The sequence below is a fragment of the Chanos chanos genome, chromosome 14 (genome assembly GCF_902362185.1).
Source record: "Chanos chanos chromosome 14, fChaCha1.1, whole genome shotgun sequence".
Lineage (NCBI taxonomy): Eukaryota > Metazoa > Chordata > Actinopteri > Gonorynchiformes > Chanidae > Chanos > Chanos chanos.
Window position 1 is genome coordinate 14676324 of NC_044508.1, and position 26991 is coordinate 14703314.

General features: G+C 41.6%; 1 protein-coding gene across 1 annotated transcript in view; it reads right to left on the reverse strand.

The window, feature by feature from the left end:
* Positions 1 to 26991, reverse strand: part of ptprsa (protein tyrosine phosphatase receptor type Sa) — a 102525-nt gene that overhangs the window by 37013 nt on the left and 38521 nt on the right. The window contains exons 7-16 of the mRNA XM_030791177.1: positions 26510 to 26620; positions 23972 to 23983; positions 15500 to 15769; positions 14697 to 15278; positions 14362 to 14498; positions 13957 to 14101; positions 6222 to 6530; positions 3839 to 4032; positions 2286 to 2312; positions 760 to 877 (exon numbers count right to left, since the gene is read on the reverse strand). Coding sequence (XP_030647037.1) covers positions 760 to 877; positions 2286 to 2312; positions 3839 to 4032; positions 6222 to 6530; positions 13957 to 14101; positions 14362 to 14498; positions 14697 to 15278; positions 15500 to 15769; positions 23972 to 23983; positions 26510 to 26620 — 1905 coding nt within the window. The remainder of the gene's footprint in view (positions 1 to 759; positions 878 to 2285; positions 2313 to 3838; positions 4033 to 6221; positions 6531 to 13956; positions 14102 to 14361; positions 14499 to 14696; positions 15279 to 15499; positions 15770 to 23971; positions 23984 to 26509; positions 26621 to 26991) is intronic.

Sequence of the window (26991 nt, forward strand, 5' to 3'; positions counted from 1 at the left end):
GTTGGGTCTGGTCTCTGAATCTCTGTCTCTCTCCATAAAGGTGTTAGCCACAGCTCTCTCCCCTGGAGCGAGATGGCCATTTACACGGTGCAAAAGGGACTGCCTTCTCAACTAGAAGGCCATTGCCTGTCTAGACTAAGCTGAGTTATGGCAGGTTTACGGAGGAATCCTTACCGTAAAGTCTGTTACTCATCGGTTATTCTCTTGTGCATGTGCAAATACACACAAACACACATAAATTCGGTCTCTCTCTGATTTCTCTCTCATGCACACACATACAAACACATACACACACACACACACACACACACACAAAACCCCCCCCCCCCCCCCTCTCTGATCTCTCTCTTTCTCTCTCTCTCACACACACACACACACACACACACTCTCTCTCTCTCTGTCTCACTCTCTCTCTTTCTCATACATACACCCACACTCACATAAACTCTCTCTGTCTCTCTAACTCTTTCTCTCACAAACACAAACACACACACACGCACACACACAAACTCTCTCTCTCTCTCTCACACACGCACACACACACTCTCACACACGCACACACACACATAAACTCTCTCTCTCTCTCACACACACACACACACACACATCAGTCTGTCGTTGCGTCTCTCATGTGAGGGCTGTGTAAATGTGCAGTATGGTCTATTTGCTTCTCTCCCAAATTCCTTTATATCCTTCATTTTGCTCACACACCTGCCTGAGGACCCTGTCGATGGCAATGAGAACAGTGTGAGTACTGACCTGCTCCTTTGGTTACCACCAGTTTGGGCTTGCTGCGGGCACCGTCTCCTTTGGTGGTGTATGCGGCCACAGTGATGGAGTATGTTGTGTCAGGCTGCAGGCCTCCAATGACCATCTCCTGTGATTAATGGACAAGGGGAAAGATCAGCATTTCCCTTGTCTACACCCTTCCCAGCTCTGTGCAACCTCACCTGCAATGTCAAGGCTTCCATTTGAACCCCCCTGTTGTATTATGTTGACACTAGCTTAAATCTGAAAAAAAGCCCCTGGAGATGACACTATTTAGGTCTTACTGTCACACATGCCGTGAATTTAAACTGACGTCAGATCAGTTTCTGTTGAGCAAAATTCGGCTTATTGTAAACTATTTCCATTTAGGATTATTTACCAGTGACTGCTATTTCAGGCATTCTGGTCATTTTGCTATTTGGCCTTTTGCTCATTTGCCAAGCAAAAACAGAGTCCCTACGCTTTGGTATTTAGTATTCATTCATTATGGATTGCAGGCTGTGGGTAGCCTGGGTAAAAAACGTGAGAGTGAATTAATGCAGGGACGTTCTGTGCAAACAGTGCTTGCTAACATTCTCAGCTGAATAATTAATTCCATCGTGTCGGCTAGTAATCTGTGCACACACGCACACACACACACCACATGAAAGTGGATGCCTAGATCAATGCTGATGATGTTTTTTTTCTCCTAACAGAGGAGGGAAAATGAATGCTTCGTGTTTGCAGAGAAGTAGAGAGCTGTTTTCTCTTTCTTTCTTTCTTTCTTTCTTTTTTTTAGAAAGCAGCTGTCCATGGTTCTGAAATATAATGACAACACTGTCCATCACTTCCCCACCAATACAATCATGCAAATGTTTGGGTCACACAGGTTACAGCTGTGTCTAGCTGTAACCAAATGACAACAACAACAACAACAACAAAAAACCCAAAATGAAACAACAACAACAAAATAGAAATGTACAGAAAAAAAATAAAATAATGATTAAATCAACATGAAAAAGATGTGGTTGATCGTAGTTGGGATACAGCTTTTCCTAGGGATAAAATACAATTACAAACACAGCACACACACACACACACACACACACACATACAGAAACACATGGACACACACAGACAAACAACACTTCATGGCACCAGCACAATCCACCACAACACTATACAAATAAACACACACACTCGTACACACACGTGTACTTGCACTCACATGCACTCCATTAGTAGGTCTTAAGAGAGGTAGACATTGCATCCCATCTGTGCGTCATCAGGCGTGCTTATTAATTGGCCGTCACTGGACTGAAGTTGCTCTTTTAACTCTCACGGTGTGTCAAACGCTATATCATATTCTATGTCGTTAAATGACACGAATGAGTCATCTCCTGCAATTTGACTTCTCACCGCCGTTCTGGCGGATGGTGAAATGTCACTTTCTATTAACTGAAGACACACAGTAGCAAGAGAGATGCAACGGTTCCAACTCTCTGACTACGTCGAGCATTCGTCAATGCTATACTCACATATTCTGCAGTATCGTCCTTCTCCCACTAACCGCCCCCCCCCCACCCCGTAAGGAGAGTGAGGGAGAAAGCGATTTCAGAAAGACAGAGAAAAAAAAGAGACAGAAGGAGAGAGGGGAAAGAAAGAAAAGTATGAGAGAGGAAAGAAGTGGTGCAATACAGAAATGGAGGGAAACCAAGGAGTGTTCTTTTTTTTTTTTTTTTTTTTAAGTGGGTCAACATACTCCCACTGGAGACCAGGGAGAGAAGACAGCCAACGTCCCGAAAGTACAGTTGGAAAATTAGGAAAAAAAGCATGAGCTCCATAAAAGGATGTTTTTATTAAATTTCTCAATTTTGTGGCTCTTTCCCTCATTTTTGCTACATGATTGCAAAGAGCTACACTTATGTAAAATTATCAATGTAATAAATGAACCATGAAGGCTTTATAAATGCTTAATGAACTCTGCTTCCAATAATATACACTTTTTATGCCCAAGGCACATTTAGGTCCCAAGATCATAAAACCAATATTTTAGAGATGTGATAAGTTAATAAATCACAACATACCAATGAGCAAACCTACAAATGTAATAAATATTTTCAAACACTTTACCAACATCTTACAATTCAGTTGGTGTAGCTCTGTCGTGTAATGTGTCTCCGAGCAACTACCATTTTAGGGTAGAGACGCTTTCATCAACAGCGTAATGTCTCCTCGTGCATACTTTGAGGTTGCATGTTAAAGTAAAAAGGATTAATGTTATGCTCTTGGATAGAAGAAATTTTCTCCATCTTAGAAATAAGCCTCATTAAACAGAGACATTTTTCTTGGCTTTTGCATTGGAGAGAGCAGGTTGTGATTTAGTTAATGGAACAGGACATTTGAAGGATACAAATAGTGGGGCTTTTTCCTGTCGTTTCACACTATTTTTTGATGACATAATTATTGGATGAATCAAAATTTTACCATTCAGGGTTAGGAGTTCTTCTCTAAAAAAAAAAAAAAAAATCCATATCTATTTTGGTTTGATGAACTGAAAAGTCATTTTTGTGCACTGTACTCTGTGCTGGATCAACACAGCCAACAGCAGCTGGGATTTTACAAGAGAGTAATGGTCAACATTGTAAATGATTTTTTCTTTTTTTTTTTGTAAAACTGAACCCCTAAAAGGGCAGGTTATTGCCTACATAAAGATAAAAGGCTACTGCAATTTACATTAAGAGGCCTAATGCATCTATTTTTATATTACAACTTCCTAGATAATAACAGTGTAGCTTTTTTATACATGTGATTGTGCATGTCACAAACACAATGCATTTGTGATTAGAATGCCTTCACTTATAATTCCACACAGAGGCAGAGTTGGTTTTTGCATAAGTGCATAACAGCGTTGCACCAGAGGAATTCCTAGATGCATTTACAAGTACTTGGTCACTTAATATTATGGGCTGGTACAGAAGAGGTTTCAATGCAAATTTGCGTAACATGGCTTGTAAGACGGTTCTGAGCGGACTAGACCAAGATTGCTCTGTAAAGCCAAAAGACAAGAGGTGTTGGGGAATTAACCTACCTGAGCGTCAGCTAGCATGACATCCTTGATGAGAGGCAGCCCACGTGATTCGCCGTTCTCCACGCGAACGTAATGGACCTGATACCCGCGGATCTGCCCGTGCTGTTTCCCCGGCAACAGGGAACGCCACATCACTTTGAGAGCAGTAGAGTTCAGCACTTCCACCTCCACCCGCCGAGGGGGCGCCCCAGGCACTGTGAGGGGAAAGAATATGAATGTATAACAACTGAGACAAAAGCCTAATGCATGCCCTTTAACTGCTTGTACTAACATTGAAAAAACAATACATAATTAAGTATTATAAATTACTAACGCATCTACACACCCACAGTACACACATAGACATAATACGGGCTTTGAACTGATGTTTCTGAAGTCCATTCTGTACTCTGATGGATGTTACTATAACCTGAACACAGATGGAAGCTGAGTATGCAGCAGCTTTCTGTCTTCCTACTTGGTAATTATCATTGTGGCCAAGACCCCACAACTCTGTTGACTCACGCCAAAAAAATGCTCTAATATTTTATATAATCACGATCATAACTCCAGCTCTGTCAGCCCATCTGTCTGCAGTATCAACCAGAAATTACATTACAAAAAGGATATATTATTAGTAAAGAATGCTACTTTAATGAGATATAAAACATACTTATTTTCTACTTTTATTATGGTTGCATAACCATGTACCCAAGTGTTCACTTACATCAAAACAGAGCAAACTGTTTTAACCTGTAAACACTTAAGCGACTCAATCACAATTATCTGCAATAAATGACGCACTTCATTTAATTACACCTAAAAGAAGAAAAAGAAAAGGAAAGCAATCAAACATCAAAACCCTGACCAACCCATTACTTTTTTTTCATTCATCATTTCCCTCTCTCAGAACTGCAGACAGAATTGTCTGTTGTCCTTCACACTTGGCGTTTTAAATCTAATGAAAAACCTCTTTATGTGAAGCTTTGGCGTTTAAATCCTGTGTTTACTGTGTATTGCTTTTTTGTGTGTATTGTATGGCTCCAAGAGCAGTTAATACGAATGACCCTTTTGCTAATGGGGGTTGGAGGACTGGACAAAACTGACAACTTCCTGCAGACAGCCAACTTTTGAGTCTTTTAGAGCACCAGCCAAGATGTTGGGTGATTCCAACATAATGTCTTAACCTGAACTATAACCTCTTCTTGGGGTTTTTGCCACACACAGTGATTATTAAAATGATATTTCCCATGGGAGTGCTGAGAGGCCAGTCCTCAAATCTTGACTCTTCTGAATGACCTCGGCAACAACTGTTAACCAACATCACCCTCAACCCACAGCATAGATATCCATCACTGCACCAGTCCCTCTCACCAGCCCAGCACACACACCAAACCCCCCCCCCCAACAAAACAGAGGGAGGGGCCACCAGCATGTTAAGTGTGTTTGCCACTGATTAGTTGCTAGGCTCCTTAGCAAGGCCTGTCAGTCATTGAGAGAGAAAGAGAGTGAGTGAGAGAGAGAGAGAGAGAGAGAGAGAGAGAGAGAGAGAGTGCTGTCACTCGTAGAAGACGTGTGACTGATTTCTCACACTCGCTGGCCAGACGGACATAATCACCGCTCTCAAGTCCACAGCCACAATGTCCAAATTAAACGGATGTCGAGACCTTTTTTTCCCCCCTTTTTTCTTTTTTTTCTAAGGTGGGTGGCATTCTTCTAATGAGGGAGCTGTTTTGAACAACCCTTTTCTGCTCTGTTCTGTGTGATGTTAAACACCAAAGAGCCTAACCTGTGAGCTATGCATTAAACACTGTATAATGCTTGAATTCTTTTCCCAGAGTCTAGCTTGAGCACTTTCTGAGACAAGTGTGAATCCTGGTGGATCAATTGGAGCATTTTCAGTTCATGCTAGATCCCTCATAGACAGGGTTAGTACATGTTTTACTTGCTTTTTTTCTGACTGGTGATTCAGTTCTCATCAACAGATCCCCGCAGAACTTCTCCAGTCTTACATCATATTTTCATCATGTCTTGGCAACATCACAGCTAATCACCTAATGACCACAACATTGGCTCGTGCACACTGTCTGTGAATTATCCAATAATCCTTAGTCTCTGAGCACTGATGAGATGCCTTTAAAAATGAGACACCAGGGATAAAGTAGCTTAGCAAGTTAACAACAAAAAATGCTAAGATGGTGTTTGCAGTGTCCCCTTGAGTGTAATACTGGAATTACAGCCTAAAACATTACAAGCCAGGAATTATTCACTATTCTAGTTTGGTAGTAATCACCTCATATTTTCAGAATGTCAGGTCTTGAGGCTCTATGAAAGAAAGCTTATTTCTGAGACAATTTGCATTTTAAAAAAAGAGCTACATTTGTGATCCAAACGCAGAAGTTACCGTCTTCGTCTGTGCGGCAGAGCAGGGGCTCGCTCTCGGGTCCGGGCCCAACGGTGGTGGAGGCTGCGACCGTCACTCGGTACTGGGTCCATTTCTCCAGACGCTGTAGAAGGATTTGCTCGGATGTGGGTGGCACCGGGGGCTCCTCCAAGGGCTCTGCTCCGGACTCTGCTCCCACCACCTGGTAGCGCACTATGTACCCCACCAGGACGCCGTTTTGGCTCTCGGCAGGAGGGGGGCGCCAACTTACCAGCAGGGTGGTGGAGCTGGAGCTGCTGCACTTAATGTCTTGAGGGGGGGCGGAGGGCTCTGGTCAGGCAGCAGGAGTAGAGGGAAGAGGGAAAGGGGGGGGGGGGGGGGAGGGAGGAGGAGGAGGGGTGAAAAACAAAAAGAAGAACAAAAAAAATATGGGAGAGAAAAAGAAAATGATAAAAGGGAAAAAAACCAAATGAAAAAACAAGCCAAGACAGTACCAACGTAAAAAAGGAAAAAAAAAAAAAAAGAAAAAAAGAAAAAAAAAAAGAAAACCCTCAAAGACTCAAAGGGCAAATGCAAATGTAGAAAAGAAAGAATGCAACATGACATGCATAATAATGAAACAAGTGGGCCTTCCTCTTAAAAGCTGGGCTGTTTTGCAGTCTTCAAAAGCAGGCCACATGACATGAGCCAAAAATACATTAACAAACCTTAGAGCACTGCTTTTTTTTTTTTTTTTTTTTAAACAATGTCAAGGTTGTGATGAGCAATGCTTCCCTAATTAACTTTCATAGATTTGTATATAAAAGTCTACTTATCCTTTTCTCCCCCCCCCCCCCCCCCCCCCCCCCCCCCCCAAAATCCAACTCTCCTTAGTTGGCATATATATTTCTGGCAGTAGAGGTACCTTCAGTAAAACTAAGGATAACATCGTACCCTTTCATCTGTAAGTCTATGAAATCCATTTGGTTAAAGTGCTTGGGTTTTTTTTCTTGTGGAGCGCTCTACCAAAACATATTAGAAATTACACATGTGTGAACTCTTAAATCAATACAAAAGGCTGGTTTTAATCTTGTGAGAGCTCTCGAAGCAAGTACTCAACAAAAGCTTGTGAAAGGTGTGATAAAGCTACTTCTCACACTCTGCCACTTTAGGGATTTGGGTGTGTTTGCTACCGCATGTATTATTTCTCTATTTTTCCAGCAGAAATGGGGGAATTTCTTTTTTTTTTTTTATGGTGAATACTGAACAGACTCTTAAATATCCTTTGTCAAGCCCAGTTCATTATTAGAATGATCGCATATTTTTTTTTTTAAATTTCTGACAGCATGTTCAAATGATAGAAATAAATAGGAAGGGAATTTCACAGAAATCAAACCAAGAGAAACACAAATTAAAATTCAACAGAAATAAACAACACAACACTTATTCATTCAAAAAAATAACAAAGGCTGAAAAATCAAACGTTTCAGAACTCAGGGGTTAGGAAGAATGAAATTCTCTGCAAAACGAATGACTGAAAAAGAAACATTCAGATCCGAACGAAAACTCATAAGACGCATGGAATTCTATTAAAGCATCGAACAGAAAAAAATAAAGACCATTATAAAAAACAGCAAAACGCAAATACTTTCCACAATTATACGTACCTGGCTTCCATCAATCACTAACTTATAAAGACTTTCTTACCATAAGCACTTTCTCACCACGACCGCAAGGAGATTACCCTCCCTGGGTCTGTGGGCGTCAACGCTCTCCCTCCCCTCTCTGAGCTTTCTGTCAACACCGATGCCTTGATTGCCAAATTAAAATGCCCTACATGCAGGTTTTGTGACTTTGGTTAGTTTTGATCCCAGCTCGTGTTGAGCCATAAAGGCTTTGGGTGCATGCGTTGTGCTGTAGTCGGAGGGAGAGAGCTGAACCTGTGCTTTAGTTAGGTCTGCACTATACACTGCTTATCACGGCCCGAGGGTCCACAGGACTGGGAGAAAAACGGGAGCACAAAGTTCTCATCCACCCATATTTTCTCACATAAAAGGGCATAATCCCTTTCTTTTTGAAGGAAAATCCCATTCCATGGCCAATCCCGTTAGCCTCTGTGATGTGAAATGGAAGCGACACTAGCAGTCAGTTCCCCTCTAAATAGGCAAGCTTTTTCAGCGTGCTCTGAGGAGCTTCAGGGGACAGTGGCTCTGGTTTTAGAGATCAGTGTCACCATGCCGTTTATCCAGGGGTCAGCTCACAGTAAGCTCACAGGACGCCGGAGACCGAAACAGACAGTGAGGGAGACAGATGCCCACTTTTTGCTGCATTCATTAAGCTTAATATCACAACAACAAGTCCTCTGCCACTCGGTCTCTGAGAAGACATCAGTGAATGTCAGCGACACTTCCAGTGCGGCCCAGAGGTCAAATTCAAGGGCCATATTTATAGCAAAATGGGCTTATTTGTTTATGCTTTTACCGGATTTGGATTGCTGCCTCCTTATTTGCCTCAAATTGTGTTTGACAATGGCCACCACTCCATCTGAGTGTGGGGAAAAAGCCTTTATGTCTGACAGTGATGGACTTACATGAATCGATAGGTCCATCTAAAAAATTCCGGGAATGGACATTACCTCACTAATTTTTATCTGGTGTAAACAACTGGCTATATTGCTGTTGTTATGTGATTATGGATTTAAATAACTGAAATTTCACTGAATAGCCTCAAAAAACACTCTCCTTAACACCAAGATTCTTCTATGATTACTATTTATCTCATCAATTACTGCATGTGATATTTGGGCCTCTTGTAAGTGCTGCAACATTTATTTCCATTTTGTTAAAAAATGGAAAAAAGCACAAGCTGTTTTTTCTTTTCTTTTCTTTCCTTTTCTTTTTGCTATTTTTCAGATTCTGTCAATCACGGCATTCATTGTAATAATTAGGAATTAATTTAGCTCTGTGCTAAATAGCAGAGCTATTACAAACATCTCAGCGTATCACAAAACCTACTGCAATTACACAAAGTGAGCGATTAAACTGTTTGTTTGGCTAAATATGTGAGATTTAGAATCCGTCTCTTTAATTTTGGAGAAGAAGCTGTGCCATTTGGTTGCAGCTTCACTAAGCAAACAAAACAATTAGTCATCATCGTGTAACTCAGCAAAAAAAAAAATACGCAGAGTTAGGCGATGAAATGGGATTCTTTACTCTTGTTTCAGGCTGCACATGTTCTCCTCAGTGCTCCCGCTAGTCCTAGCCATCTGTCTGGGCAGCGCCAGAGGATGATGTAGGGCTCCTGCCCCCAGTGTGTGGACCCCCTGTCTGTAAGAGAGCATCTTTGTCTCAACTGCCACTGACTGGAGGGCATGTCTCAGCAGGCCACTGCTGCCCACCTGACCAGCGCCGGAGCGTCTATGTCTCCAAACCCTCAACCGGGTTGCTTAGCGACCAAACCCGCAAAGCAAGATGTGAAACTCGAAAGGTAAAACAGGTTTTCAGGCATCTTGTCTAGTACATTTTAAAACCTGTAACTAAGCATGAAACTGATTGTACGTGGGGTTTTTTTTGGTAAGAAAGGAGCTTGACTGATTGATGTTTTAGATTAAGGGATATTGAGGGTTTGGAGAGTACTCCATTGTCTGAGCTGCACGAGGTCTGTGATTTCTCAGTAGTGGGCAGAATGGACCAATAACAGTGGCCCCTGCAGGCACGCTGTGACTGCACACAAATAATCTAAAGACAACGTACTGTACCAGGAGGGGGGGAAAAAAAGGCATGAAGAAATCTACTTTACTTTTCTTTCCTTTTGTTCTCTAAGAAGTCCAGGCTGCCACTCAACGCTGGTACGAATCTGAGTTCGCATTTAGGCTGCTTCTTTTCCCATTCTAATGGTCATTTAGTCTAGCCTATTAGCATTTAAACACATCTGAGTTTCTGTGGAGCTGCAGTGCCAAGCTGCTGGTAAACAAGACACTCTCATTATGGGCTCCACATGCGTGTGCACACGCGGGCGACAATCCGACGCTGCTCCAACGAGGTGTTTGTGCGTATAATGAAGGTGGTTGGAAGTGCTACATAGAGGTAATTGGATTCATAGCTGGAGGGGACAAGGGAGAGACGGGACGGAGAGGACGCTTTTATTTCTTTAGATAGCTTGCTGCAAATCTTCCCGATTTGAGTCTGTTTGTTTTGTTTGTTTTGTTCGGTGTCGGGAAGCGCGTGATTTGGGACATTCGTCCCTCTCTTTCATTTTCTCCTCGCGCCTTCCACTCGGATCCATTACCGCCGAAAGCAGAGGGACACCGTTGTCTTCCACGACTGGTGCTTTGTGAATAACCATCTGTGAGGGTGTGTTTTGCACCTCAACACAGCAGACGTACGGAGCTTTCTCAGGCAGGAGTAACTCAGCTGCATCTGCAATCTCTTTCCTTTTGAAACTTAAACAAGCTACGGCACATTGAGGTGTGCTATGAGTTAAGCAGTTCACTGATGGCTTTGTAGTTTCACAGTTCTGAGCAAAGTTATCTGCTCATAACCTCAGTGTACGCAGCATGAATGTCTACACACACACGCACGCACGCATACATGCGCTCACACACACACACACACACACACACACACATACACATAAATAATAATAATATATAGATATGTGTGTGTTTATGTATACAACCTCTGTAGTTTCTTAAAGAGTTGTCCAAGTGTATTGGTAAGGCAAGGTGCAGAATTTAAAAAATATTGCTGAAGTAGATGCTGGAGACTTTAGCTGAAAGGAGACAAGACTGACTGGGTAGGACAGTGTGGCATGATGTGTTTTACCAACCGGAAGTGGCAGACTGGGCTTCTTAGGAGAATCAAGCACTTACCTTTTGTGAATCCATATTATGTTTTATTTTGTTTTGTGTACTGTATTGCTTTGTATTTGTACTGACTGTTTAAATCTGTCACATGACTTTCCTGTCCTCTTACTAAGCCTGGGGAATCCATTGCTGTTTTAACCTCTCGTTGAGGGAGCACTCTTAAGTAGGTTAAGAATAGGCAGAATGAAAAAAAAAAAGAAAAAAAAGCAACCACCGATGAAAAAAAAAAAAGCACCAGTCAAGGGATTACATGGAGCGGCCCATGAGGTCCACTTTTGAGGAGTTCCTCAGAGTCCAGTGCTCCGCCCATGCACAGAGCTAAAACAGGCCCCTTAAGGATACTTACTCTCACCTTTAGTTTAATGGATTTGCTTTAGCAATGCTTAGTGTTGCTTTGCTGCTGCTGCTGGTGTTGCTTCTGAGGGGCTGTGGCTGCAGCTGACTGTCACAGTTATTAACCCAACTGAGAGAGAGAGAGCGCATCAGAATGCTGCAAGCTGCCTTGTAATGTGATGTGAGCTGTACACATTTTCCCCAAAAAAACCAAACAAACAAAACCTCACCCCCAAAAAAGAAAAACAAATAAATAAATAAAAAGGAAAGAGAAACTCGGCAAAAGAAAGAAAGAAAGAAAGAAATAAAAACGAAATCTTGAAAATAAAAAGTCTTTCAAAGTCGTTCTGAAAGCAAAAAAGTAAAAAAAGTAAAAGCCAGGTGATGTCAAGCCATTCCGAGGAAAGCTTTTTGTTGGGGGAACAAGTGAGACAGAAAGAAATAGAGAGAGAGGAGAGAGAGAGAAAGAGAGAGAGAGAAAGAGAGAGGAGAGAGAGAGATGGAGCTATAAAGAGACAAGAGTGTATCTGTTCCAATCCGCTTGCAGCTCACCATTCCAGAAAACAATGCAAGAGACAAATTAAGGACAGACACACACGCACACATAAAACAGATGGACATAAACATGTGTGGGGGGGAGCATGCCCAGATCGGTCAGTGATAGGGGGATGCATTGATAGGGGTCTCCAGAGCGCCCCCAAGGGAGGGAGGGGGGCAGAAGAGGAGTGGTACATGCAGCTGGTGCCGGCTCACACTCAAGCCTGTTATTGTCTGTGTAACTGTGGTGAATCACCATCACCTCCCCAGAGAGAACACATCTAACCCACCCAGGCTGGGTATAAAGAGTCAACAAGTTGCACTGGTAGAAACAGAAAATGTGTTAAAAAGAGGTCTGCTCCCACTGCCATGGCTTTCCTTCTGCTGTTTCCTTTGAATCAATATGCATGTCATCCCATTGAATCCCTGGGAGAAAGGTCAGTACAGATACCCTCACCTGTACAAGAGACCTTGTCTTACTAGGCATACTCTGCATTGAATATAAACGTCCTATCAAAGGGGTGGCGATTCAGAAAAGGGAAATTCACTTTCTGAGTTACGACTTTTTTTTTTTTAAACAAGGTCAACACAACAAATGGGCAATCCAAAAGCAGGAGGATTTCTCCCGATCAAATCAATTTAGCGAACTGGAAGATTGCCAGGACGGCTAGATAAGCTTCGAATGTTCAATTTGCTCGGGCAACTGATCTGTATGGTGACGTCATCGGTGAACGGGTATTTTAGGACAAGGGCCACTGAATAATTCAGCCCCTGCTCCTAGCATTAGGGGGGCTAATCAGCAGGAGAGGCTTTCAGCGAGTAGGGGAGCTGCGCTGTCCTTTCACCAGCCTGCTTTAGGGCACTTCCCCTTGTGAGGCCTGGGGCTCGGTGGAAAGCCATGGCAGTCATCGGAGTCTATGACATTTTGTGCTTTTCATGTCGAAAGGGAGAAAGTGCACTTGCTGTTGATAAAACGAATAAAACAAACAAATAAACTAATAAATGTAAACAGAGGAAGAAAGGAAAGCGAAACACGCGCCTGTCTGGCAGGGAATTTTTTCCATATCGATTGGTAATGTATCACACATAATATACCTCAAAATACTAACTGAAACTGAGAAACCAATGTTGGGGAGACAAAAAGAACATCAGCTCAAAACAAAAGACAGAGAGAGTTGGTGTGGGTATCAACAGCCAGTGTTCACCCAGGGGGCTTTGAATCCATTAAACTAAACAAAACACTCACACCCCTTCCTAATTGTCAGCTGAAACCATTAACCTCACAGACAACAAATCATCTTTAGTGTCAACACTAGTAAAAATGAAGTTTATAAGCATGAAGAAGTCCTTATGTTGTTAAGGTTTGATCAGAAAGGTATCATAAGTCATTGTGTACCAGATAAATAAAACTTTTACGTGTAAACCCTTTTGACCAGCATATGTACAATGTTGGAATATGTGCATCATATTAAAAAAAGGAGTTATTCAAGTACATTTGAGAGGAGAAGAGTCATATTTGAACTCTGTGGAACACCAGTGTATGACTCAAAGGTGAGACTGATGCGCATGGAGGAGAGAGACAGATGCCCATGAGCACTGCCTGCTCTCTCTCTTTAAAATAGCAGTACCCTTGTCACAACACTGTTCTCCCACTTGTCATAACCTGGGGCCAAACAAAGTTCATGTCCTAGAAATGTATTTGATTCAATGGACCACTCCATACAAAAAAAGACAAACAAACAAAAAAATCCCTCCAAAACAAACTAAGAAATAAAAAAATCCCCATGTTGTCAAAGTTTTATAATAGCATTTTTAGAACCCCCCCTCTCAAAAAAGTAGTTGCTGTTGAAGACTGCGGTGATAGAAACATATTACACATCGATATACATAAAGCCTTGTTGTTTCCACATCTCTTCGGGATACATTTTGCCAACCACTGACCCCATGCATTGTTCTATCTACATACTGCAGAATCTTCTCTCCCTGAAACGTCAAGACAGGAGAAAGATATCAGGAGAATAAAAAAAAAAGAGGACTACATACTGGCTTGGGCCGTTCTTTGGGAGATTTCATTGGTGAAGGCTCCGATGCCTTTGTCGCTGATGGCGGCCAGAGAAAAGAAGTATTCTGTGTTGGCTCGAAGACCCTCCACTACATAGGAGGATGTGGGACCGAATGTTTTTGTTACCTGATTGGTAGGGAACAAAGTAGGAAGTAAAGTACAACCTTGAGACTGTACACAGAGTGCTGGAGAGTACCACTCAGCTTTGTTGATAGTGGTCTCTTCGTAACATGGTTTGCTCTGAGTTTCATTCTCAATACAGACTTTTTATATATTGATTTTTTTTTTTTTAAAAAATCTCTCTCTTCAGTTTAGCAAGATGTTAGTTGGGGATGTGACTGGTGCAATATTCTAAAGAAAGTGTTTCAGTGAGTTGTGTTTTGTACCTGGTTCCCCTGGTTTGCTTCTCTATATCGCAGCTCGTAGTTAATGATCCCCTCTTTCTCATGAGCTGCCTCCCAGGTCAGCTCGATGCTTGTGTCAGACACAGCACCAATCTGGAACTTTGTTGGCTGTCCAGGAACTAAAACAAGACAAAACAATGAACAAAATTTAGACTCAACTGTACAAGACAAAGATTAGCACATCCAAGGCCAATGCCACAACACCACTCTGTCAGTGAAGAAATCTACAGTTGAGAATGAGCTGATCTGAGAAGTCCATGTATTTAATCTTCTGTTTTGCTTCTTGCAGAGAACTACATCTTGGGGAAAACACTGACCTCCTTGAAGCACTTTGACGTGGATGGGGTCGGAAAAGGGACCGTCTCCCACCGAAGTGAAGGCAAGTACGCGTATGGTGTAGGTTTCAGAGGCCACCAAACTCGGTATGGTGGTGATGACGCTGTCCTGCACGTTGTGTATGTGCCACAGGCTCATGGGCTGAGATGGGTCCATGGTGTAGTATACCCGGTACCCCTTAATTTGCCCATTAGGCTCCTCTGGCTCATCCCACCTGACCATCATGGTGTTCAAGGAGATGATCCGTGCCTGGATGTTTCGGGGAGGGCTGGCCGGTGCCTGTTCCCCTGTCTGGGCCTCCACGGGCTCACTTGGTGGACCCTGGCCGATGGTGTTGACGGCTGATACGCGGATCTCGTACTCGGTGTTGGGGTATAGGCCGCCTATGCTATAGCGAGTGGTTGTAATGCCGTCCACTGTCTCAAACTTGCTTTCGGGGGACTTTGCACGATACTGGATGATGTAATAAGATACAGGCTCAGGGTTACCACTGTCCCAGGTTATGGTGACACTTGTGGCTGTGGTCTCAGTCACCACTGGGGTACCTGGAGGTTTGGGCAAGGCTGTGAAAGGAAAAAAAAAGGAGTAAAGAAGAAAGACAGAAGATTTAATACAAAAAAACTAATAATTTCATCATCAATCATTAGAAGATCATAGCAATTCAAATAGGTTTTTGCTGAAACAGAGAGATACAAACCATATCTTACCACTACATACCCCATCGTATATTTTACCACTCAGTCCCAAGTATCGATCAATTAGATGGAAAACCTATGTTCCTTACACTTGACGATGATTTGTGCCACTGCTTCGATGATGCCCAGGCTGCTCATGGCCACACAGGTGTAGTTGGCGGACTCACGCACGCTGTTGAGCTCCAGCACGTTGCGGCCCACTGGCATCTCGTCTTCGGGGGTCAGGTCCTCTGAGTTGAGCATCCACTTGACGTAAGGCATGGGTGACCCCACCGCCACGCAAGTGATATTGACGCTGCCCCCCGGCATAATCTCATGGCTGGTGGGCAAAATGGAGAAGCGAGGAGGCACACGGCGGACTGAAAGAGGGCGGGGGAGTAGAGGAAGGGATGAAAACAGAGAGAAAGAAAGAAAGAAAGGTAACAAAGACAGGCCGATGAAAATGAGTCCTTCTTTAGAATGCGCTAGTTGTCTAAAGAGAGGACAACAAATGATATATGAGACCAAAAAAACTAAATAAACTCTTAAGGTTTTTTTGGAAAATAAAAAGAAAACTTAAAAAAATGATAATAAAGAACTAAACTAACAAAACTGCTTCACCGACAATATAGATTGACATTAAAGCAACAGTTCATAGCAACAAGGTTCCATTGACCAAAATTTGACCCATCACAGCACATTTAATTACACAAAAATCTATTATGAGTTTCTCATCTTTCAAACTGAAGTTCTACATAATCTTTATCCATACCTCGATGTAATACCCTTCTGACATAACTATCTACAGTAAATGATTATGAGATGTTTGAAGATTACAGAAGGTCAAAACCCCAAGAACTGTTTGTTCTCCTTGCCATGCACAACACAGCAAGAGTCGCCTCATTTACACTTCTGTCCAAGTACTGAACCGATGTTGTTGTTGTCCCTTTCTTTTGTGCCTATTCTATTACTGCCCTTAAAGACAAAGATGTGATCTTGGTGAGTGTGTTGGTGAGCAGACATTCCCCCTATCTGCGACTGAAGATGAGAAACTTTAATCAGATTTTTGTGGTTCAGGGTAGATCAACTGGACAAAGCCTTTTTAAAATCTGAGACGGTTCCATTGATAGATGCAGCTATCATTTTCACGGACATCATGCATAAGTAAAGAGATAAATTAAAAAAGTAAACGATAATAACAGAACCAGATATAAACTTGAGATAAAATGCATAGAGGAATATAACTTAGGGGTCGCTAGCATGCCCAGACGAAGACGATTGTGGGGAGAAAAAAGGAGAAATATAAGAGATAGTGAAAGAAAGAAAGGAGAGAGCACGCGCACAGAGAGCAAGAAAAAAAGATAGAAGGGAAGGGGAGGGAGGAGGGAAGGGGGAGACCCACTTCAACGCTGTGTCAGCTTTTTTTTCTCTCTCTCCGGCCAATATGACTTAATGTGACAGGACCACGTTGTCACATTGCAGTCCTGGCCAGAGGTAACATAACATAAAGAAAGAAAGATAAATGGTAGTGTCTGTTAAACTAAAGTCAACAGATAACTATACTAGTTGAAGTTCTTAAGTAACTATTACAGATACTGAAAAGAAGAAAAAAAGGTCGGGAGGGGGGGGACAAACAGAATCAACAGACAGCAAGTAGAGAAAAAGCACATGAGAAGTAAGAAGTTAGTCTACAATGGACAGACTGATGCACCTCTAATGTAGAGCTGCCAAACCTACATACAAGAGTAAAGATGGTTGGGGGTAGGTGATGGATAAGGAGACTAGGGAAGGGTGGATGGCAGGCATGAGCTAAGGCCAAAGTGCCGAGGCTATGGACCTGGCTTTTGACTGAGCCTGCCAAATCCAGTCCATTCTTGGTAACCTTCATCATTTTTATCACAATTTTTTTTTTTATAATTACCAAGGATGGGTTTGCTTTCTAAAGCCTTGTACTTGTAAACATTATGTTTGATAAATACATTAACTTCTAACATAGCTTGGCACTAGTAATGTGGATACGGCTAGCAACAATGTTACTTCCTGGCTAGAAGAGAGCTTCATTCCTTTAAGAAGAACAGATGTTGGTAATCAAATAGATGGTAAACAAATATACATCAGTACTAAGTAGACATATAAATAACAAAGAACATTTTAGAGTCTTGAGGTCCTATTTTTATTAGGCAATGAAGTTTAGAGAGCTGCGGTAATTTCTAGAAACTTTAAAAGAATAAACTGAAACTAAGGCTGTGGAATTACCTTGGTTACCTTGTCAACTGCCAAAGCAACATTTTAGCTAATGAAGGCAATGACAGTAATGGGTTGGGATTTGAATGGATGTGACTGAGCGTGGAAATGATGTAAACCTTGTTTATAAGCGGTGGGAATCGTAAGAGAGTGAGAGACAGAGAGAGAGAGAGAGAGAAAGAGAGAGTGAGAGAGAGAGAGAGAGAGAGAGAAGGAACAGGCATGGTGACTGAGGTGTTAGGGCTGGTTGAGAGACACACAAAGCACACAGAGACAGACACAGAAGGGCAAAGACAGACAGGCAGACATAAGGCAGGAACAAGATACGAGCAGCAAGACAACAGAGTAGAGGGACAGACAGACACCGACAAACTAGAGGATAGACACCGGGGGATGGGGGGCAGGGCAGGTAAGGACGACGGCAGGTGGGGGGGGGGGGGGACAACGTGTAAGCAGAGTATGAAGACTGCCTCTCTGGTCCACTCTAAGAATTAGCATGGTTTTGTAGTGGATTTGATATCTCAAATGATAGGGGCTTGAAATCTGATATTGAACCTCCCTCTAGCAAGAGTAATGATGAAATGGCCATGCAGAACTGCATCCCAAACAAATGTGTCAATACAAAAGGGATCCAAACATCAAAGAACCTGGACATTTCCAATGAGGGAGAATGTGAATATATACACATATGCAGCATACAACATTTATTTCATTACCTGATTATTAACAATTATTAAGGCCAGCTCATCAAGGTGCCACTTGCATTCAAATCTGGATCCATATGATAAAGTGTGTGATAGCCTACCTTTAATAACATAGAGCTACTCCACAACGACTGGCTCACTGAAAACTAATCACTTTTAGGGTCACTGCACATTAGCTGCATAGAGGATATGGAATTGCTAGAATTTCCTGTCAGGCTACATTGTGATTAATAATAAACTCATTCAGTGACATTGGTCAAACACAAGATTCCCCAAATCAAGTCTGAGAAGGACAAAGCCCTGCTGCTTTCTATTGTCCTCCCTTGACAATCAAAGGTTAATGTTCACCTGGGAAACAGGTAAGTACATTCTGCAGCCAGTCAGAAATCCCAATAACTGGCTGATAAGAAAAAAGCAGATCTTCAGGCCCCCCCAGATCTGAATTTGGGGAACCTTTGTCTAAAAGACTGACCATGAATAACGGTCAACAATAAGGGCTAGCCATATTTCTAGCTTATCTTACATTAGTGTTCCGATCAAAAGTCTGTTAAAACCTCTGCTTCTTAAATGTTTTAAATTATCAGACCTCAAACATATTGCAGTTATTTGCTCAACATTCAAAATTCGTGCGTTAACATCTGTCAATCTCTAAAATGGTAATTAAGCAGGCCATTAGATCCAGATAGATGTAAATCTGTATCATCCATCGATTGGCAACAAAATCAAAGAGGCAATAAATAAAAACAATAGAAAGCTACGCCACACATGGAGGACCATTCACAGTAGTGTAAGCAACCCCCCCCCCCCCCAAAAAGTGCATATACAACAACAAAGGTGAAAGAGCAGCCCATTCTTTACAAAGTCATGCATGGTTATGACTGTCGTGAGAGGACCCAACCATCCACATTTTTTTTAGACTTAAAACATTATCAAACAAATTGCCCAAGCCCATCCAAGCATGCAATTCCCTTGTGCAAATCTAGCTTTATTTTTGAAATGGAACACACGAAATTAAAATGTAAAAATATCAAAATAAAGGTCCACGATGGAACGGTTTGTTCACAACACAGACATGAACCAGGTATGTTCTCGAAGGTTCTGACTCTGATCTAAAATGATGAGGAATTCAAAGCAATTTTTAGCATTTGGTTATATCAGCACATGGACATCATGTCCACAATGTTCTCCAAATCATTTATACACGAATTTTTTGACTATAATCATAGCAGCAGAGGCAGACGTTTAGGTGTTGACCAATGAGGTGACTTCTGATTCACATAAAGCATGTTTTACTCCAAACAGTGTTATTCTCTCCCTGGGGGGTTTGTCAGCTGGTGGACCTTGAGCTTTGGTGGTTGAGTGAATGAGGCTCAACAGTTGGGGCTGTGACCTTTCACCTTTGGGGTAACTGCACTGATTATGACCTCTAAGACAACAAATTACTACCAAAATGATCTCCGGTTGACAGAGGTGCACGTGACACCAAAACTACACTAAGTCATATTGATAGCACAAAGAGATCTTCCAAATGCATTTCAAGGGTCAGTTTAGCACAATAAATTCTATAAAGGAATTAAAGGTAGCACAAATTAGGATCTTTGGATAAAGGTCACCACTTGTGTCCCGGTCTAACATGACATCACTTTGAAATGTTACCACATTAAATAAGAGAAATATAGAAGAGAATGCAAGGACTTTAGCAGACAGCTTGCTTATGGTCACAGAGCTCACACACACACTAGTGTTTCATATGGTGAGGTGCTCTTTTGTGTGATGTTCATCTTTGGAGAAAAAAGAAGAAGGAGAAAGGGAGCAGGAGAGAGAGAGAGCGAAAGAGAGAGAGAGAGACAGAGAGAGAGAGAGAGAGAGAGAGAGAGAGAGAAAGAAAGAAAGACAGAAAGGGGTAAAGGGAGAAAGAGACAATCCCATAGTATGGACATGCTCCTCATTCACTAAAACCAGGAGCCCAGCAGGCCCAGAGAGTACAATAGAAATAGAAATAGAAATAGAAACAGAATGGGAAAAAAATAAAATAGCTTTGGGGTGCAAGTCCAATCTGATTTCAAGCCCCGGTGTGGAGAGAAAGGCAACTCAAAGGTCTTACAGTGGACGAGGTGGAGAGGCAGTCAAGAGAGAACGCCAGAGTGCTGCACTCGTTTAACAAGGACGTGAAAAAAAAGAGGGGAGTGCACCAGACCGGTTCGAAGGCGGACATTATCGGCCATTTTGGTGCGACAGTCCAAGAGCCAGTCTGTCCAGCCCCAAAATGAAGGGGGGAGGGAGAAGCCAAAATAATGTGCAGCCTTTACTTTCACCTTGAAGCTGAGATTACACCCTGCTTATGCCTGATAGCTCAAAACTTTGGTTATTTGGATGGAAAGATGTACAGGGCATTTAAAGATAGGCCGCAGGGATTTCTCACATTAAAACACACCTCCACTGCAGTCTTGTAAACCAGTCCCAGGGGAACTTGGTGGAATGAGCTTCTGTAACTTAAGTTAGTACTGGAACAAAATGGTCATGACGCCCCCCGCCCCCCTCAGCTGATCTAATTATGGGATAATGAACACTAATGGAGTTATTTCTTTTAGGCAAGACAGTTATGCTTTAGTAGAATTTGGACTGCATACAATACACGACTTAGTGAAAACATTCTAGCCTTGAAAGTTTTGGTTCATTAGAAAAGAGCAATAATATTTGGATATATCTTTTTTCGACTGGGAGTACGTGGACACAAACTGTCACTGGCTAAGCCTCCATCTAAGTGAATCAGAGATAAAGGTGTAATCTAGCTTCTTTTCCCAACCTTACATCAAAATGCACACTCAGACATGCAAGCAGATGCATACCAATGCAAGCAGAAGTTGAGGTCATGCAGGCATGCGCAAACATTCACAGAACACTGTACAGCACAACACAGTCTTCCTGTATCTTTAAATAGGTAAGTGAGTTCTTCATCTAATAATATCAGGAAGTAATTATGCCAATATGCTCACAATTCATGAGAAATGTTCAAAGGTGAACTGAAAATTTGCTTAATTTGTATGGCTGTCACAATTTAATTGAGTGAAATGACAGAGTGGCTTGAGAGCCCTATTGTCATAGGGCAACAATAAGAGATTATCAATCCCGCAGAAATTTGCACAACTGTAATTTCTCTTGTCAGCCAGTCCGAGGTTGAGTGGAGACTAGCTGACATTATATACCGAATGATCTTGGCTCTGGGCTCTGATAGAAGTCAAGGCTCGGGGGGGGATTACTTTACATGGTGAAGCAATTAGCTTTCCTGCTAATTACTACTCGGGCGAAGGGCTGTAATGGGGTCTATAGCTCCATCGGCTCAAAAGACTCGGCCTCAGCAAAGAGCAGGGAACACCCAAGCTGAGAGAGCACAGGCCTAAGGAGTGAAGGATCACTGGGTAAAACACCTAACAGCACAGTACTTTACTGCTGAGCCCGCATTTCACGAGTAGAGTCACACAGCCCCTGGATCCTGGTGCCACGTGAGATGAGAAGATTTAGCTGATAGAAGTTGCCCACAGGGCAGGAGGAAGGATGCGGCTCGAGCTAGAATAGGTTTATCGTAGGCTGGGGGTAAGCGCTCGTAAGCGTTCGCGGTAGTTGGGGAGCGGTGGGTCGGGGGCGGGGGAGGCGGGGTGTTTTCGGCAGTGGGCATGGCTGAATATGAAAAATACAGCTCTACTAATAAATGCCAGCTCCTGAGGGACGGAGCTGCAGCGCAGCACTCTTAATTATTTATACCCTGTTCCCGCTGGGCGCGGCCGTGGCGACAGCACACACAGGGAGGTGGTTACTCTATCCAGAACCCCTCACCCCGCCACCCTCGCACCCCCCCCCACATACCGACATGACCGCCACTGCCCATGAATTATGCAGGAGGCCATTTTGTTTCGGTGCAGATGTTACGAGATGCCTGGTGTGCTTCTGCACGAAGCCAGGAGGTGTGCTCGCCTCGGGCGCAATTATGCCTTGTCATCCCCCAGCCAACCAACCAAAAAAAAAAAAAAAAAAAAAAAAAAAGGACAAACGCTATGGCTAAAATGTCATCATGGGTCATGAAAGAGAACTGAGGAAAGTTCTGGAAGCCTGGCGAGTCTCTTCCACTTCATTGAGTGACACGCCTGATCAGGCAAACTTGTCGGACCTAATATGATTTGCTAGCCTGATATTCAGTTCTCTAATGCATTCATATGAAGTGCAAAGCTGTAAAAAAAAGTGCCAGCTTTACTACGCTCCACAGAATGAGATTTAATGTAGACCTGCCAATGGCTCAGGTATCTCTAAGACACACACACAAAAAAAAGAATCAGTCTACAGACAGTAATGTTTAATGCTGCGTATCTTAAAACTGATGGGGAACAAAATTCAGGGACTCAATTTGCAATGATAGTTGCCAGCAGATTGATCTGGAATGAGGCCTCAATTACTCTGGCACTGTCCTCTCTCTGCATTAGGAAAGGATTATCAGAATACTGAGACTCAAAACAAACAATTTTTTTTTTATTATTTTTTTGGTCCAATTTGTGAGCTTAATCACTCACCTCACATCAATCTGAAAAGCAATTCAGATGGAATGAATAATAAATCGGAGTTTGATGGAGCTGGCTGATGGCTAAAGAACAAGTGGCAGTCAGTCAACAGGCAAAAATAATCCTGTTTAGTTTATTGCCATTGCGAAAAGCCAAGCCCTGTCCCTGTGAGGGACGGTTTGGGTTGCAGAGGTCATTATGGTTGCTATTGATCCATGTGGCACGGTAAAAACGATCCAAGTTGCTGTGCAAAATTGCCATTGAGGCTAGTCATGCCCAATCAGGTCTTGTTTGTTGTAATGGCTTTACATTAAGCAGATGACAGGAAAACTGGCTTTGCTTGACCACACATAATTTCTTTCGGCAGTAATTCTAGGTTGAAACTATACAAGTAGCAGTGTTACAAGGGAAAAAAAATACACACACGCACAAAAATACAAACCACATCTAACAAACGGATACTTTAAACATAAAGGCTACTGGGAAGCAGAGGGAACTAAAATCACACCAACACTAAAGCCACAACACAAGAAACTAAATAAGGAGTTAACAAAGACTTAACTATGTAAATAGTTGTTGGGAAACAGAGAGAAAATGAGACATATTCACAAAAACACAAGAGTGCAATAAATAAAACACTCAACGACCAAAGGAATTGTGTTCAGGCATGCAAGCGTAGTTACATTCTCCCATCATGCATCAAGCTGTTATTTTCAAGTGCTGGGTTTCCATGACAACAAGTGCAAGAAAGCTTTTTGAGCAGAAGCAATATCAAAGGATGCAAACGAGAAAAAGGCCCCACAATGCAAACTTAAAACTTAAACAAAAACAAATAAACCCGAACTTGGCGGGTTTCTGTTATTATTTCTTTCTTTTCTTTTCTTTTCTTTTAAGCAAATTAACTTTTTTTTTTACTTAAATAATTCCTTTGCAGGTCTGAATATTTGTTTAGGCTCTTTCAATCTTTTTTTTTTAAATGAATTGAGCTTTGCAAATAGATAAATATAGTTTTTTTTTTTAATTTAAACATGTTTTCTTTTATTTCATGTGGGTAAAAAAAGTAAAAAAGAAAAAACACACCAACCTTCTCGAAGCTCTGAGGGATGTAAAGGGGGTTGATGCAGAACACAATGACATGAGGAGAAGAGAAAAATAGGGGAAACACAGAGAGAGTAAAAAAGGCCACCTCAAGGCTTTTAGGTGCTACATTTCTTTCTTTTTTTTTTTTCCTTGGTTTGTTTTTTTCCCCCCTCTGCTCTCTGACACAGAAAGCAGCGAGTATCGCCTGTTAGAAAACTTGCCTGTCCCTTTAATCTACTTTGACCCAAAACAATTAGATCCACCCCAGTGTTTGTTCCACAGCCTGCTAGAAGAAAGGTCCACCATTGGAGTAAATTCCACCATGTTATAACAATATGTATATATATATGTATATATATATAAAAAAATAAAATAAAATCACAAGATCTGTAGCCACCAAAAGTTCTCCCACAGTGGACGATTTGCTTTTAATTAGAGAAAGAAACAAAACAAAGAGAAAATAAAGGAAACCAATGAAACAACCCAAAACGGAAATGAAAACAAACCAAAACAGCCAATAAAAAAGACATAATTTGTGTTAAAAGTTAGCAGCTACAATTGCGGATACTGATTTTTAAAAGTCACGCCATCATAAATCCCCAGTGTTCCAATTCAATAGCAGTTATCTGTATACAGACCTGCATCTGCAGTCTCATTCAGTTTAGTTTTGCAAAAGTGGTACTGGTTAATCTCTCACTGTAGCTGCTAATTTCATGTGCAGTTTTTTTTTTTTTGAGAACAAAACACATCTGTTTACACCAAATACCAGAATCAGGCTTTGAAAACAACAAAAAAATGTGACATGATAGAATCTTGATACAATATATAAGCACAACAGAAGCTGATTTCTAAATGGCTAAAAAATACATGGCAATTGGAGCATTTAAAACCTCCTCTACAGTCATCTGAGGGACTAAGGTAATAGTCTATGAACTTTCCCTGCTGTTCCAAGTTTCAAAAATGCTCTCTGATCATTTCATAAAAATTTTTTAGAACTCCTTAGGAATTCATAGTGGGATGTTGTCTCATGCTGAGGGCTGATGCTGATTTATTGTATTAGTAACACCAAAGGCCAATGCAGACTTAAAGTATTCCCTGACTGACTGGTACAACACTAAGGCTGTAATTGGAGAAAAGGGAAGCATCACCAGAGAGGGTGACAGTGTTGCATCACTGTTATTTGTACTTGCTGATAAGGAGTCTATTCAGCTGATGTAATAATAAAAAACTACAAAGAAGAGACAGCCTCCTGACCCATTTTATAATGAAAAGCAACTAAATAATTTATTGGGAACAAAGTTATTTAGTGCACAGTGGGTACAAACTCAGCAGATATAGGAAGTCCTTCTCTTTCTCTCTCTTTTTTTAAGTATTACACAAAATAAATATTACATGTCTAAAATGCATCTGTCTCAATGTATTAATGTCAACTTGTAGGGAAATCATTGTCTTTTACAGTTAGACATGAAGAACTACACAGTACTCATAAAACTCTATAGGCCTTGTATGATATTAGATGATCAATCATATTATTGTCATCTACTTTCTGTATTACATTATTTGTACCTTAAAATATTTCTGCAATTCATTTTAAGATGGAAACATTCTATCTTAAGAAGTATTTGCATATGCGAATTTAAACCGAAAGCACAAGTCATAAATATGAAAACACCGTCTTTGTGTATGGGATCTGAAATATGATATACACGCAGAGTTGCTGGTAAATCAAAACATTCTAATTTTTGTGTTCAGGTTTTACCTTTTTGATTTTTTCACACAAAGCGGTTTGAATATTTTGATTGGTTTGTATGATCAGCCAATCAAAATCAGACTTACCATCATCTTCCCATACCTGAAAACTTTATTGATGAGAGAAAACTCCGGGAGTTTTTTTTTTTTTTTTTTTTTTTGGGTGGGGGGGATTTAAAAATGACCTTTATATGACCTCTGTTTCTCTGGATACGCTTGGGAGACACCACATTCATTATACTTGTATCACTGAAAGCTTTGAGAAGGAATTCTGAGGCATAAGTGAATCTTGGATAGAAACACTCCAGTTTGCTTAGCCTTTACATGGGTACTTTGGTGTGCTGTTATTGGGGCAACTTCTGTACATATTCAATCCCATGTCTCTTCATTGTGTAACTATGAAACACTCACCTATTTTCAAGGGCAAGTCCTTTATGAAAAATAATAATCATATCAGTATCACAGAACGCTAATCATGCTGAGTGTTCTTCTCTTTCTGACAGAAGAATAGTTAGTTATTATTGTCTATTGCATTGTCTCCGACAGACAGCACTCTGAACTGAAATGGCTCAGAGGTAGTGCTAATATATCTTATATATTACCAGCGACAGTAAGACATATTATATGCTATATTATATGCTATATTACGCTATATTATAATTTGCATTTATCTGAATGGACATTATTTGGATATTTAGAGACACAGAATTTGGAGAAACTGGAACTAGTGTGTGGGTTTTAATAGTGAAAATCTGGCAGTTTTACTGGGTTCCCGGACCGCGTGGCTCCCTACCTCTCACATACAGGTTGGCAGAGGAAGAGTAGCGGACGCCTTCCACATTAGACGCCACACACTCATACTTCCCTTGGTCTGTCTCCTCAGTGTTCTCAATCTGCAGGGCACCTGTGAGAGAAAACGCCCCAAACAGATGGAGGGAGAAGGACAGAGAGAGAGAGAGAGAGAGAAAGAGAGAAAAGGAGATGATGAGAAATATGAGCGATCTGATTGTGACAAGACTGTCAGAATCATTTTTTTTTCCGTCTGAAAGCAGGTTCAAAAATTGTGGTCAAAGAGTAACAACTCCAGGACGGGGTCTATCCATCACAGCACACGCAGTTCACTGAGGAAACATCTGGGCTAAATATGTCCCACTATGTCTTCAATCATATGTGAGTGGAAGGAAACTGCTAGCAGCGTGCTCCTCTGCACTATTCCCATTAAATTCCATCAATCAGCTCTACTAGTCACTATGTAAAAGTGTGGGTAGATGTTTG